At 52.3% G+C, this 15203-nt stretch overlaps 3 protein-coding genes across 8 annotated transcripts; 1 reads left to right on the top strand and 2 right to left on the bottom strand.

Annotated features, from left to right (window-relative positions):
* Positions 1 to 1126: 1126 nt before the first annotated feature.
* Positions 1127 to 5965, bottom strand: LOC127312926 (uncharacterized). Of its 6 annotated transcripts, XM_071823159.1 has the most exons (6): positions 5379 to 5965; positions 5174 to 5284; positions 4447 to 4464; positions 3740 to 4015; positions 3613 to 3642; positions 2794 to 3210 (listed from the first exon to the last, which is right to left on the bottom strand). In XM_071823159.1, the coding sequence occupies exons 1-5, from the start codon at positions 5631 to 5633 to the stop codon at positions 3631 to 3633; spliced, it is 672 nt and encodes a 223-aa protein (XP_071679260.1). In that variant the 5' UTR covers positions 5634 to 5965; the 3' UTR covers positions 2794 to 3210; positions 3613 to 3630. The 6 variants fall into 6 exon arrangements, 2 of the variants coding, with proteins under 2 accessions (XP_071679260.1, XP_071679259.1); XM_071823158.1 differs by having other exon boundaries at positions 2794 to 3642; XR_011748085.1 differs by adding an exon at positions 1127 to 1965 and having other exon boundaries at positions 2716 to 3642; positions 3740 to 4464; positions 5174 to 5965.
* Positions 5966 to 6560: 595 nt separating this feature from the next.
* LOC127312514 (uncharacterized) lies at positions 6561 to 7925 on the top strand. The gene has a single exon (XM_051343030.2). The coding sequence runs from the start codon at positions 6564 to 6566 to the stop codon at positions 7923 to 7925; it is 1362 nt and encodes a 453-aa protein (XP_051198990.1). The 5' UTR covers positions 6561 to 6563.
* Positions 7926 to 8269: 344 nt separating this feature from the next.
* Positions 8270 to 9484, bottom strand: LOC127312635 (uncharacterized). The gene has a single exon (XM_051343165.1). The coding sequence runs from the start codon at positions 9482 to 9484 to the stop codon at positions 8270 to 8272; it is 1215 nt and encodes a 404-aa protein (XP_051199125.1).
* Positions 9485 to 15203: the final 5719 nt, after the last annotated feature.

Here is a 15203-nt window from a genome sequence, read left to right as displayed (position 1 = left end):
TTGCGTGTGCCGCTGACCGGCCGGGTCCACCTCTGCGGCGAAGCCGAAGCGAAAGCGCGGGAGAGATTTCTCGGCGTTTCGCGCGCTTTCGCGTCGTCCGGACTCCCCGAGCGCGCCCCGGTAGGCCGGGGTTGGCGTGGGCTCGCCGGATGGATGAAGACCCAAATCCGGGGAAAAATGAGGAACCGGGGGCGCGGCTGGGCCATTTTTCGCCGTCCGGATGAAAAAATAGCCAGCCGGGGGCCTATTCGGGGAGACGAGTGGAGATGCTCTTAAATACTGATTTTTTTTTTTGGAAAAGAACATTGGGTATTCATTGCATACCCATGAATAGTTCTAGCCCCTGCTTACCATATTTGAGAAGAATGAAAGTGCTTTAAACATACTAGCAATGGATGGGCGCGGCGGCACGCCGCACCGAACTGATATGATGATTGCAATATTTTTAAAACCATACTTAAATTGATGGAAGCAATTAATGTTTTCTTGTTTAAACAGTAGGTTTTAAGATGGTTGGCAACTAAATTGGATACAACATACACTGAAATTAGGTGCATAAAAAGTTGATCATGAAGATCAAGTAAATAAGTGGGCATCAGAGCCAATAACTGGTGTTGCATTTTAGTTTACGGTAGGCATCTTTGCTAATCGTGTGCTTCTTCCATTTATTCTGGCGAGAGGCATGTTTTTGTGTTCAGATTGAATTGTATATTGAGATTGAACTGTATTTTTTTACTAATAGGCAGAATAAAATTAGTAATGTCTCTCATCCAAAATAGTTATTGAGATTTTCTAATTGGTGATGCCACGTCCCTCTACCCATAAAACTCTGACATGCAACTTAGATACGGTGAAAGCAGATACATATCTTAACTTGCAAACACATATGCATTGCACGGCGATGTTGAGAAGCGGAGAAGACGGGTTCTTTTATACGAAAGGGATTGGTAGGTTGTGCTGGTGTGTGTTTCTTGTAGACTGCATAATTGATAAGACTGTTATGTATAGCTTTTTTTCTTTGAGAGGAATTGCTCTGTATAGCTGCTGTACTAACAGTAGTCTGTTCTACGAAAGACTAACGGTAGATGATAGCACTGAAATATATATATGGTGGTTTGAGTAGTATTTTTTGGAACTGTGAGTGGCTTCACCACCAGCAACCAAACCAACCAGAGAAGACAAAAAATGCTAGTGAGAGGAGATGACTCCTTCAACCAGACCCAGAAAAATGAATGAAAAAAGGTAAGCCATGAAAAGAAGGAAGAGTTCTCGTTCCTTGACTCCTGCAGGGATGGAGTCTCGCGGCCGGCCGATATCCCACACATGGGCATCATCGACCTACGATGAGATCCTGGATACAGAGCAATTAGTTAGCAGTGGTAGGCGGTGGTGGATACAGAGCCATGGAGGGCGGATTGAGGGGGGGGGGGACGGGAGCAACCATTCATGCTGGTGAAGTAGATGTCTCGGTGCCTGGTATGTTGTATGTAGCTCATTTTTCCCAGTATTTACTACAAGTTCGCGTAGTGAATGAGAATTTTAACTCTGCTGAGAAGTTCACTGAGTTTGACACTGAATTGTAATTGAATTCTGTTCTGTGCATGCTATAAACATAAATTAGAAAGGCAGAGTAAGAATCAACTGCATAAATACTGTCTTATTACTGAACAAACTGATTACAACAGTAGAGATGATATAAAGACAGAAGAGACGAAGAGTTGTCTTCAATATAATATTCATTCAGTGCAACACGAAGTAGAGAAGAAATCAGTGGTTATAGTATACGTGGAAGTATTTTCTAGTGAAAAGTGCACATAACATAGGCGTACTGTGATCTGAGCTGCCGTGGCTTGAAGTGCAGCAGTACGTGTAACATAGTAGCATCTATAGGTAGTTTCAGAACTGAACCTCTCCAGCTACCATTTGCACAAACCTGAAATTTGTGTTGGGAGGATGGCCTTGTTCCTGTATTCGATTTAAAATCATTAGTTCTTATTATGTATAGGCCAATGAGAATTGTTGCTTCAAATAGTACATACAAACCTATGACATCACTACTAAAGCAAAATATATTATTTCAAATAGGTTATGAGTAAATGGAATTCATTTAATAAAATGTGTGATAAATCCTGTGGGAAAATAAGTGATAAATCAAACAACTCCCATCAGAATATTCTAAGTATTTCAATCATCCACTCTCTGTTCAATCCTTTGATTCAAACAGGCCATGCACTGAACTGCTGAATATCAACAGGCCTTGAACGGTTCCTGACTTTCCTCTGGCTTCTTAAAGTGCAAATCATAGAGATGATTAGGGGAATTAATCATTAGACCACATTTTTGAAAATAAATATATCATAGATAAAATATGAAGGTCGAACTAAATTATAGCTAAGTTAGAATTTCTCGGAAGATTTGACAGGGTATGTATCATTTTGTATGAAACACCTTAAAGTAGCTCATCAGGTTGAGAAATCGTAAATAATATTGCCTATTATCTCTTAAGAAAGTAATTAATTCTGCTAATGGAGGAACTGAGTTTACATAGTAATGTCGATCTACACCTTCATACCTTTATATGCTCTGACCAGCTGGAACGCAAGGATTCGTAACTGTAATATGAAACTTATTCACTGAAGCAAGGCTGAACTAAAGGATTACTTGCTCAGTTTATATCCTCAAACTACAAACTGTAATAGGAATATAGGATTGTACCACTGAAAGTGTTGCTATGTGTAGAGGAAACCATTAATTCGGGGAAGCCATTGGTAGGCTGATACGCACTGGATGATGTAGCTTCTCCACTCTTAGCTACAATTCAGTGAAGATAGGAATTGGCATAAGAGCATACACACAGATGTGTTCATACTGTAAAAAAATCTGAACGTAAATATTTAGTCAGCTCACAAACCGAACATATGCAATCTACCACCAACAGAAGGAACATCTGAGTAGTCCGCAGAACCAATCACACTACCAGCAGCAAAATCCCGCGACCACAAACGGCTACCGATCATAGATGCTACAGGAGCAACGGCATGCCGAGCACAACCCCTCCCTACCACACCTTCCACGCGCACCACTGGACCGCCCAATCCGCACAACAATAACATCTTGAAGATCGCCAGCACAGATGCGGAGGAGGTGACCTCCGGTAGCAACCAATAGCCAGCCCAGAGCAACTAAGAGGATCTCCACTCACAGTAAGACCTACGTAGGCAGAACAACTGGTCACTTTTCCAGCCATATATCTTGCCTCCAAGCATCCACCTTGGGCAAAACACACGAACACAAGAACAGAACCCAACACAGCAGGCAAAAAACTCAGGAACCCAACAGAAAGAACAACCGGCAGCAGCAAACAATCAAAAACTTTCCGATGACGGAAAAAACAACAAAATCCTGTGTTGAGGAACGTACCACGCACTCTGACCACAGACGAAATTCACTGAATAGCAGGAACACCAAACGTAGCCTACCTTGGTACGAATGGACGAAACAAATACAAATAAACTGAATCTTGATGAAGGGGTGGGAATCTTCATCTGGGAATTAAGGAACCAACAAAATGCCAAAACTGCAAGTCGTTGATGCTCGATGTAGGCTGCTTACCGAAGACCGCGACCTATTCTAGCTCATTGCCTGAACATAAAGAGTATGGTTATCAAGCTCAGGATTGCATGGATGGACGACGAACAGAGATAAATTAAATCTTGATGAGGGGGAGATGATTCTTCACCAGGCAACTAAGGAAGGCCGCCGGCCGCAAAGCTCGACCCAATCTTCCAAGACCTGACCAGAGGTGCGGCAGCGACGGATCACCAGAAAAAGGAGGAGGAGCACGACGATGAATAGAAGCACACCCACCAACCATAATCGAAGAAGGCGACATGGCGAGCAACAGCGGTCCGTCCCGCACGGCAAGCGGCGCAGCAGGCCAGCATGTGATGAAAATAAAGATACGTACCCTAGCAATGTTTGCACCGCTTAAAAGTCCTCCAGTAAAGACGTTTTTCTACAGGAGCACCGGAAAGGGGAGATAGTAATTACCACCAGCTAAGCAGTACCAAAAACTCATGTGAGTGATTATTCTTAAGGTTGACTCAAAACATGCAAGCATAATATTGATGAGAGCAATATTGTTTTGATCGGTAAGATCTCTAATGTCTGTGGAGTAAAAAAATAGCATCAACATTTATGAGATGCCAGTGGTTCATTTGAATTGGGAAGATAGTAGTCTACGAAATGGGAGTCATGTAGATAGGTTTTTCTTTTCATAAGGTTCAATTCACTACAGAAAAGATCACCTGGAGGTTAGTAAAAATAAATTGAATCTTTTAGCAAACATACGAAGAATGGGCGAAGCATTGATGGTAATACATTTGTTCGAGACAAATAAGAAAAAGCGTGGTAAAGTTCTACTTCATTACCACGCTATGTACGCACCTTGCACATTTTCTTCAGCTGCATACAAACAAATCAGAAGATTGTTTCAGTGCATTGTAGGTGATAGATAGTTGCCTTAACACATATGCGGAAATAATGCCACTAAACTCACACCAATCGACAGTTCTACAGAGAAACTATCAAAACAGGCATGTTCTTAGACTTTCAGTTCAATTGCCATTTCTGTCCACTTAAACATTATCCTACAATGGTGGTATGTTTAAGACATCTAAATTAAATTAATCTGAGGTATTAAATATTATGCAATTCCACATTACAATATGCTAATTGTCCATCAGTGTGCTCCTTGTGGGATATCTAGTGTCTTTGACATTCAGACAGTGCCAAAGCGGAAAATAGTGGGACAACACAATGCTCTCTAACTATACAATGGCATCAGGCTACGGGTGTTTACAGTACTAAGCGAGAGAAGAAACATAATGAAAATTAAAACTTACTGTTTGGTTAAGTTTGTGCTTCCAAACTAAGCGAGAGAATATGACCACTATAACAGCAAATTAGCTCAGAATCACCCTCATGGCACCGATTTATCAAAAAATGAGACGTAAACTGTGATCACGCCCATCTTTCAGATGTTGTACTCATTCTCGTGCACGCTCACCCGTGTCATGCCCTTGTCCAGCAGCTACTACCAATGAAGACATGAGAAAGAAGGCCTACCAAAAAACGGAGATGCGGAACGCATAGAAATAGTGGCGACGCCCACCTGCATACAAGAGAGAGAACCCGGCGCACCAGCACGGACTCCGGCCTCTGCCGGGACGTCCCGGCTGCCTACCACGCCGGCCACACGCGGAGCAGCACAAACGCATTCCATCTCCAAGAAGAAGAGAAAGCAAATTAACGAAAGAAAATCAGTGCAAATCAAAATACAGAAGAAAGATCTAAAAGGGGAAGGAGGCGTAGAAAACTCGTCGGGGATGGAATCCGGGCGTGGACCTAAGGCACAAGTACGACTCCAAGGCCGTGCGCTGGCTGCTGTAGCAATACTCCTCTGCCGTCTTCAAGGACAGAGAGGAGTCCTCCGCCAAGCGCCGCCGGATGCTGCAACGACGCGCGTCGGCGCCATAATCCCGCTTGCCACCGCTGCGCACAGCAAGATTCTGTGGGGCGGGGACCCGGCCGCGGCACACGCAGCGCGCGGGCAGAGGAAGACGTATCCTCATCAAGAGGTGGCGTGGCGACGATATCCAAATACATCGTGTGAGTGGCGGCGACCTCCTAAAACGGCAACGCCGGCGGTATGTGCCGTACTCGAGGTAGACGAAGGAGAAGGGGCAAGCCCAGCTTGCCACCGCACTGAGATGCGGGAGGCCCCGGCCAACCTAGAAGGGAGCAGCAGCAGCAGACCACCACACCATCTGGAGGCCAGAGCATCGTGGTCGCGGGGAGGAACCGGAACTGCGGCACCGTGGAGCCGTGCGGCGGGGAGGGCGATGGGCGTGGCCAGGGGGGAGGGGGGTTGGCTGTTTGGTCTGGACTCTGGATGTGCGGTGGAGCCATGGAGGTTTGGGTTATTCAGTTTGGGAACTTGAGCACCGCTTTGGTTGCCATTGCAACGCTACAGCCACGCCAAACACCAAAGCAGCAAAAGCAGCCCACAGCACCAGCCCCCAAGTAGTATGAAGAGAAAAAAAAAAGTAGTATGAAGAAAGATGAAGAGGCAAATTTTTACAAAGCACCAAAAGTGCACCCAAAAAAACAACCTTGTTAATTCTTAAAGAGGCCCAAAATTATGTGAAAAAAGGAAGTTGTTAAGGTTTAATATAGTAGTTATATATATTCCGACATAAAAGAAATGCTATACAAGGTAATACGAGAATTATTCTCACTACTGCTCTCTTCAGAAAATCAGTAAAAAAGATATGATAGCACCGCTCATTACTAGCTGGAATCATGCATTTGTCGATCCTGATAATATCGGTCGTCGTAATTTACATTCCATTTGTTGGAAGCATGATCGACGGGCATCGTATCAAGTCCGAGCCTTACCACGATCTTGTTCCTAAAGACCCGCATCGTCGTCGTTATACGATGCACAAGATCCGGCAGATGGCGTAGCCACCGTTTGCATACAGAATCCAGCCGCCGCCGCCATGCCGCTGTTCCGGCGCTGGGCCGACCTGCCGCCGGACCTCCTCTGCCGCATCGGCGACAGGCTCCACAGCCTCCAGTGGTACGCCAGCGCGCGGGGGGCCTGCACGGGATGGCGACGCGCGCTCGCGCCGCCGTCCCCGTCGCTCCTCCTCGTCGGCCCGGACCTCGCCAAGCGGTGCAGCCTCTCGGTCTTCCTGCACTGCACAAACTACCATCCCTCCGCCGCCTCGCTCCCCGCGCGCCGCTCCTTCCACCTCAACCTCATCCGCCCGGGGAGAACCTGCGTGGGCTCCAGCAACGGATGGCTCGCCCTCGCCCTCGCCGACCGCCCGGGCGTGTTCAGCCTCTTCAACCCCATCACCGCCGCCGAGATCCTCCTGCCGCCGCTGCTCTACGGGACCGGCTGCGTCTCCAAGATCGTCTTCGCGCCCCGCCCTGCCGCGGACGATTTCGTCGCGGCCGCCATCTGCATGAACAGGCTCGTCTACGTCACCGCCGGGGCCAGAAGATGGGCTGTCCTCGACCCCGTCCGCCTTGCCAGCGCAGATCAGCTCGCCGACCTCCTCTACCAACTCGACCGTACGGTCTACTGCATCACTCGCTACGGAGACGTCCACGTGCTCCGCCTACCGGAGCGCCGCCGCCGAAAACCCATCGTTGTTGCAACCGAGGATCCAAATCCAGCTACCCCGCTTTTCATAAGACAGCCTACACGTGTCCCGTCGTATCCTGCTGCACAGATGAGTTTGCGGATCCAACAACAACGTCGAGTTCCCGCTCCTTCCACCGTCGAGCCAACCCAGCCACACCTAAATGCGCCGGCCACCGTCGAGCCCTTGTTGTCTGATGAGGACTACCTTCCGTTCGATCCCGCCACCAGCTTTGCCCCGCCATACGACAAGGTCTCCATTTTCACCGGTGCCAAGACCATGGTGTTCTGTGAGGGCAACCTCTACCAGATCTGGAGGAATGCGAGCTGTGCCGTTACTTTGCAGCTGCCAGGAGGCGGTTTTCGCCGTGTAGAGGAGAATGAAATATTCGTTCTGAGGTATAATCCGCGACGCCAACCATGCTGGGACGTTGTGACCGACTTGGGTGGCTACTCGGTGTTTGTCGGGAGGAATAATACGGCCTCTATGTATGCTGAAGGTATTCTGGGGCTCAACGGTAACTGCGTCTACTGGATCGGCGGGAGCGATGGGGATGAGGGTATGTTCTTTGACATGGCGACTCGAAGGTCTACACCTTGTCTTCCTGCAGTTGGGAGGTCTGCAATTTGCTGGTATTTTCTCAGCGACATGGTTAATAAGTGCAACAATAGTAATGGAGGCAACAATTTATCAGAACCAGACAAGAGCTAGAGTTGAGAGCGTTATGTAATTGTTGATCAAGACGTCGTTTGCTTGTCTTTTCTTATGTGAACATTTCTTGTCACGAACAATATGTTCAATTAAATTTTGCAAAATGGGTATGTTTTCTAGGTTAGGTAAGCACTTAATTACCATTCTTTCTTTCTGGTTGTCCGTTAGCTGAAATAAATTAACATTAGTAACCTGGCATGGACAAGACATATGGCCGCTTTGCCGAGACGGATGAAAATCGAACATGCTAAGAGAGCTTGATCAATATGCCAACGGTACGATATAGTTCTTGTATACGTAATTCAAAGACACAAAATTATTGACCCCATGGCAATCATATGCCATCACTCCTCGACATCAGCGTCCTCCCAGAATAGCCATGTCGCAAGCAATGTGCCATCCCTGTACGGTTGCACCTCCAGAACCTCGCTAACTCTCCTGTCCTTCATGTCATACACGTTGGCGAATGCATCGGCGGTAGAACCTGCAGAAAGTACCCTGGGGCGTTGCATTCTAGCGGAATCGTCAAGGAAGAAGATCTGATCGCCGCCTAATCCATGCCTGCTTGCACGCACCGCCCTAGAGGACAGTTTGCTGACGAAGAGCGCCTCATCACCGCCTAGGGTGTCTACCTCGACCCATCGTGACGACGGGAGGTCTGCCTCGAACACTGAAAACTCTGATGTGGTCGCGAAGAATTCCAGCAATATCCGGCGCACCATGAGCAAACCGTCGCCGCATGGTCTCATGACAAGGTAGCGCGTCCAAGTGTACCCCTTTAAGACGCCGTCATCCCCTTCAATGACGCGCTCAACGCTAGAGATCCTTGGCTGACCGATCTCGTCGTAGCTGACCTCCAATGCGAGGAGGTCCTCGTCGTGGGTAAGCGCGTAGAGCTTCCCATCAAAGAAGACCATGTCAGCGTACGAGCGCCATGGGTCGCACGTGCCGACCGACCACGACCATGCCGCCGACTCTGGCGCAAAGAGCGCAACCTTGGCGGAATACTCATGGCCGAGGATGGCAGCAACGAGCCCGCTGTGAGGGCAGACCACCAGTTTCCGCAAGGGCATCTCCTCGCGCAAGTAGCCTTCCTCGTCGATGATCCCCTGGTGGATGGACGGGATGGGGAGCAGCCTCTCCGTCCCGGTGAAAGGGTTCACCGGGCAGTACACGCCCCAAGTGTTGGTCGCAAGGAGAAGCTGGCTGTCGGTCGCACCACGGTAGGAGCGACAGTTGGGATTGTTAATATGGGTCCTCAACTTCAAGCCAGGGTATTTGGGCTGGAAGGTGAAGAAGATCCCGTCTGGGACCGCCAGACACAGCTTGGGCAGAGCGCTGGGTAGCAATAGCCGCACGGCGGCGTGCCAGTGGCGGCAGACGGCGGCGAGGCTGAGGTTGAAGCGGCCGTTAAGGGGAGGTGGGAGGCGGCAGATGACTTGGTAGAGGACGTCCATGGGGAGCCCTGACCAGCCACCGGCGTCTCGTGCGGCCACGGAGCGTGCCCGCCTGTCGCAGGCGGTTGCGAGGCCGATGATCTCGTCGGCGTTTTCTTCCATTGGCAATCGAGAGAGGGAGAGATTCGGATGCAAGCACGCGAGCAGCAGCCTTAATTTGTTGGTAATTCTCGCAACAAAGAGTTAGGCAAAGATCTTGAACGAAGGAGAGAGAAAAAATCGATCGAAGACGTAACTGACAGATTCATCTATTGCGCCTTCTATTTATAGTCTATTTCAGCTGGACCCCAACCCGTAGTCCTCAAGGATTGCAAATCAGGTATCATGATGGCTATACCGTATCGGACTATACTCCTACAATATGGCAAGAAATAGAACAGAAACCTCCTCTAGCATCGTGTACCAGTTGTAGTCTGTTAGCTACCCGATGTCTCTTCTCAATAGGTAGCAGTGTTGATACAATTCAGAGAATTCAAACGCGAAATGAATCTAAGCTATTACAAGGAGACAAACTCCTGTCGCCGTTCGTTCAGCCTTGATCCCGAGGATGTTCTTATCATTGTCCTTCGTTGACTGACGTAATGGACGCGTTAGCTTCCCATGTCCCGGTCTATGGCACAACTCATAGTGTAAAGGCTGAAGTATTTGAATGCGAGCTTGTGATTAGCTCAGCCAGCAGTCGACGATTGGACTCAAGAGCATCTCCACTCGTCCCCCCATATAGGCTCCGACGGTGCCTATTTTTAGCCCATATGGGGGGCTCCGGCGCTAAATAAAAAATGGGGGCCGGTCGGCCCCGTGACCCTCATACAAAGGATGCACATTTTAAATAAAATTATTTTTATTCCATTACATAAATAAAATACTAGTCATACATGTACTCGTAGTCGCTGTCGGAGGAGGAGCCGTCCTCGTCGCTCATCAGGCGTGGCTCAAACCTATGAGGCGGCGGTGGTGGTTGCATCCGCAGAGGCTGTGATGGCACACGCAGCGGGGACAGATGGCCGCGGCGACTACAGCCTAGGCCTTCGCCGCCACGGCGTGCACGGTAGGCCTGCTCCTCCTTCACCCACCAGGACTGGCTAGCCTCCACCGGCGACGGCATTGGCGGCTTCAGGGAGGTGCGGATGGCCACACGTTGGCCCGAGAAATCCTTCAGGTCGCTGGGGCACCTAAAGTCGTTGGTGACCATGGCGTACTCCAGCGGCGCCTTCCGGGTAACGAAGCCGCCGCGGTCGCTGCCACCCTTCTTCGGTGGCTAGAAGTGAGGGTATCGCAGGCGGGGGTAGTCGTCAGCCAAGATGTGGTGCATCACACCCTCGAGGGTCAGGCTGCCCCACCATAGCCACCAGCCAGCCTCGTTGTTATCCACGGGAGGCGGCCCATCCCCCTCGTACCTGGCAAGCTCCATATCCCTGCGATCGGCAAAGAAGGCGTCCCAAATTGTGGTGTTGTCGGGATCCCAATGAGGATCCATGCGCTGCTCGGGGGTGAGCTCGGCGTAGTAGTGGTGGGTGATGGCCACACGCCAAGTTGCACCTTGGGGCCCGGGGGAGAACGGCACGCCACCGGTGCTCAGACACCGGCCGGGAGGGCATATGAACCTCGTGGCAAGCAGGGGTAGTTTGAGGCGTTGAGCGCCTCCACCTCTGCATGTGTGAGGGCAAGATCACCGGACGCCATGGGTGAGATGTGTGGGATAAATCTGTAAAACTAGGATGAGATGTGGCCCTTCCACCACTTGCAGCCTTTATATAGCGGCAACAATGGCGGGAAGCAGTGGAAAGGCGGGAAGGTGTAGGCAGGAACCGCTGGAACTGGTGGGAAGATGTAGGCACATCTCGCTGCCAAGGCTGGCCCGCGGTGATTTTCCAGCCGTCTGATGACCCCGCTAGCCTCCCTTTCTACTGGGTTCGACCTGGGGGCGTCGGATGGAATGTTGGGCCGCGCCAGACGAAAAACTATTTTGGGGGGCCGCGGTTGGGCGCGTTTTTTGATGCCGGCGCCCCCCAAAAGCGTATAGGGGGATTTTGGGGAGGGCGAGTGGAGATGATCTAAGGATGGAGTTAGAAGAACACGATATGATGCTCGGGACATTGCCCCCTACAGACAGGCATCAGAATCCCGAAAAAAACTTCGCCCCTACACGCTCTAGCGAGCGGCGGGGTGAAACCCTAGCTCGCGTCCTCTAGCCCCTCCCCTCCCTTCCCCCTCCCTCAATGACGCACGGTGGGTGTCGTAGGGCAAAGCCTCGGGGTGATGGTGGCGATGGGTCCCTTCCTTCCACCTCATGCGGCGGTGGGGCGATGCTGTCGGCGGGGGCGCCGCTCTGGTCGTGGGGTGCGGCGGTGCGGCTACTCGGTGGCGGCATGGTGGATCCGTGGTTGGACCTCCGAGCGCTCACCTGGCTGGTGGAGGCAGGGCTCTGCCCCGTTGTTGGTTGGCACAGCTGTGAACTTGTGGTGGCGGCCCTGGTTGGCGTCGACGCGTCCTTCGCGTCGGCTCCGGTTACCAGCGACGTGTTCCTCTCCCGGTAGGTGGTGACTCCGAGATGCGTGGCCTTGGTAGGCCGTCTCACTTCCGGGACAGGGAGGGACCCCGGGCCCTAGGGAACCCATTTGTTCCCCCTCACCTCCAGATCTGTCACCGCCGGCAACCATGGGGCTTGCAGGCCGTCGATCTGGCGGGTTGTGGCCTGCCACTCCCCCTTCTGCCTACTTTGGCACGTACTCCTGCCATGTCGGCTGCAGTACGCCGATCTTGGAAGTGTGTGGTGGCACAGACGCAGTGGCTAGAGTATTTGATTGTCTCTTGGTCGGGGTTTGGTAGGCCTACGGTGGTGGTTGTGGTTGGTCTTCGGCTCGATCCAGCAGTGCGTGGAGCTTGGACTCTGGGGCGGCGGCCCTGGAAGGTGGGAGCTTTCTGGTGTGCGGGGAGCTTGACTCCAGGGCGGTGGCACTGGAAGGTGCGAGATTTCTAGTGAGCTCAGGTGTTGGTCGGTGCCATGGTCGTGAGGGCGGCGTGGTACTCGGTGAGAACTGTGTTGTGGCAGTGGTGCGGGTGTCATCTTGGTTGCGGGCATGTTCCCTTTGTTGGAGGTGCTGAGGCTTGACGAGGGGAAACCCTTGCGCATCCTTGGGTTGCGGTGTCGGTGTCTGCGGACGTTGTTACCTTCTTGAAGGCACCATTGCGGTAATCTTGACCCTCCTTCGTGTTTCGGTTGAGAACCTTATATCCTTGGATCGGGCGATGAAGGCGCTCTTGTGTCATGTTCTTCTTGAAGACACCGCCTTGCAGTTCATAGTGTGCGGCTCTATGTTGGTGGCGTGGCGGAGGCGCGGTATTCAACGAGCTATGTGCTTCGGGTGAAAACCTAAGATCATCAGATTGGGCGGTGACGACACTCTGTTGTGCTTTTCTTGGAGACACCGTCTTGGATCTAACCATATTTCTTCGGAAGACATTGGCTTTTCGCTTGGCGACCTCCGGCAAGGCTTGCATCGTGCACTGCTTCCTCTTCGAGTTTCCCTAGGGCTGCTTGTTGGTGTGTGAACGGCGGTGGTCGATGCATAGTGGTGGTCGGCCGCCGGTGGTGCAGCCTGCGATGGGGTGTTCTGTTGATGGCATGCGTGTTCGATGGCTCACTCTGGGGTGAGCTATGGCCTAAAATTGTTGTTGTTCGGTGTCTTCTCCGATTCTTTTTAGACTTTGTAAGGTTCATGACCGTTGTTCGCGTCCGGTTGTAGCCTTGTTGGCAATTCGTGTGGGTGTGTGGGCGTGTTTTATAAGATGAGTCAGCCTCCTTGTACCTTGTTGCCGCTGAGGGCGTTATTAATTTAACACCGGGCCTTTTGTCCTTCGATCTAAACAAAAGATGAACACGGTATCTCCCGTTGTGAGTGTATGTGTGTCTGCCTAGCCGATCCCCTCCTCCCAACCGCCCCTTCTTTCTCCCTCCTCCTGGGCTGCCCCTCCCTCCTCCCGGGTTGCCCGCGCGACAGCGGCTCCATCGCAGAGAGCGCAACCTTGGTGGAATACTCGTGGCCGAGGATGGCAGCGACGAGCCCGTTGTGAGGGCAGACCACCAGTTTCCGCACGACATCTTCTCGCACAAGTAGCCTTCCTCGTCGATGATCCCCTGGTGGATGGAGGGGATGGGGAACAGCCTCTCCGTTCCGGTGAAAAGGTTCACCAAGCAGTACACGCCTCACAATGGCGGGAAGCGGTGGAAAGGCGGGAAGATGTAGGCGGGAACCGGTGGAAGTGTGGAACTGGCGGGAAGATGTAGGCACATCTCGCTAGCAAGGCTAGCCCGCGGAGATTTTCCAGCCGTCCGGTGCCCCCTCTAGCCTCCCTTTCTACTGGGTTCGGCCTGGGGGGGTCGGATGGAAAGTTGGGCCGCGCGAGACGAAAAACTATTTGGGGGACGCGGTTGGGCGCGTTTTTTTACGACGACACCCCAAAAAGAGTATAGGGGGCCTTTGGGCAGGGCGAGTGGAAATGCTCTAAGGATGAAGTTAGAAGAACACGATATGATGCTCAGGGACATTGCCCCTACAGACAGGCATCAGAATCCCGAAAAACACTTCGTCCCTGCGCGCTCTAGCGAGCGGCGGGGAGAAACCGTAGGTCGCATCCTCTAGCCCCTCCCTCCCTTCCTCCTCCCTCACCACCGCTGGTGGGTGTCGTCGAGCAAAGCCCTGAGTGGAGATGCTCTAAGGATGAAGTTAGAAGAACACGATATGATGCTCGGAGACATTGCCCCTACAGACAGGCATCAGAATCCCGAAAAACACTTCGTCCCTGCGCGCTCTAGCTAGCGGCGGGGAGAAACCCTAGGTCGCGTCCTCTAGCCCCTCCCCTCCCTTCCTCCTCCCTCACCGCCGTTGGTGGGTGTCATCGAGCAAAGCCCTGGGGCGCTAGCAGCGACCCTCTTTCCCCCTCGTGCGGTGGCGGCGCGGGGCGATGCTGTCTGGGGGGCGCTGCGCTAGTCATGGGGTGCGGCGGTGCGGCTGCTCGGTGGAGACATGGTGGCTCCGTGGTTGGACCTCCGCGCGCTCAACTAGCTGGTGGAGGCAGGGCTCTACCCCGCCGTTGGTTGGCATAGGCGTGACCTTGTGGCGGCGGCCCTGGCTGGCGGTGGCGCGTCCTTCGCGTCGGCTCTGTTTACCAGCTACATGTTCCTTTCCCGGTAGGTGGTGACTCCGAGCTACGTGGCCTTGGTAGGCCGCCTCGCTTTCGGGGTGGGGCAGGGACCCCGGGCCCTAGGGATCCCATTTGCCCCCCCCCCCCACCCGCCCCCGTCCAGATCGGTTGCCGCCGGCAGGCATGGGGCTTGCATGCCGTCGATCTGGCAGGTTGTGACCTGCCACTCCCCCTTCTGCCTACTCTGGCACGTAATACTGCCATGTCGGCTGCAGTACGCCGATCTCGGAAATGCGTGGTGGCACGGAGGCAGTGGCTAGAGTATTCGATTTCCTCTTGGTCAGGGTTTGGTAGGCCTACGGTCGTGGTTGTGCTTGGTCTTCGGCTCGGTCCAGCGGTGCGTGGAGCTTGGACTCTGTGGCGGGAGCCCTGGAAGGTGGGAGCTTTCTGGTGTGCGCCGAGCTTGGACTCCATGGCGGTGGCCCTGGAAGGTGGGATATTTCTGGTGAGCTCAGGTGTTGACCGGTGCCATAGTCATGAGGGCGGCGTGGTACTCGGTGAGCACTGTGATGTGGCAGTGGCGCAGGTGTCTTGGTTGCTGGCTCGTTCCCTGTGTTGGAGGTGTTGAGGCTTGACGAGGGGAAACCCTTGCCCATCCTTGGCTCGCGGTGTCGGT

The sequence above is a fragment of the Lolium perenne genome, chromosome 7 (genome assembly GCF_019359855.2).
Source record: "Lolium perenne isolate Kyuss_39 chromosome 7, Kyuss_2.0, whole genome shotgun sequence".
NCBI classification, from domain to species: Eukaryota; Viridiplantae; Streptophyta; class Magnoliopsida; order Poales; family Poaceae; genus Lolium; species Lolium perenne.
Note: the sequence above shows the minus strand (reverse complement) of the source record. Positions and strands in the feature narration are given on the sequence as shown.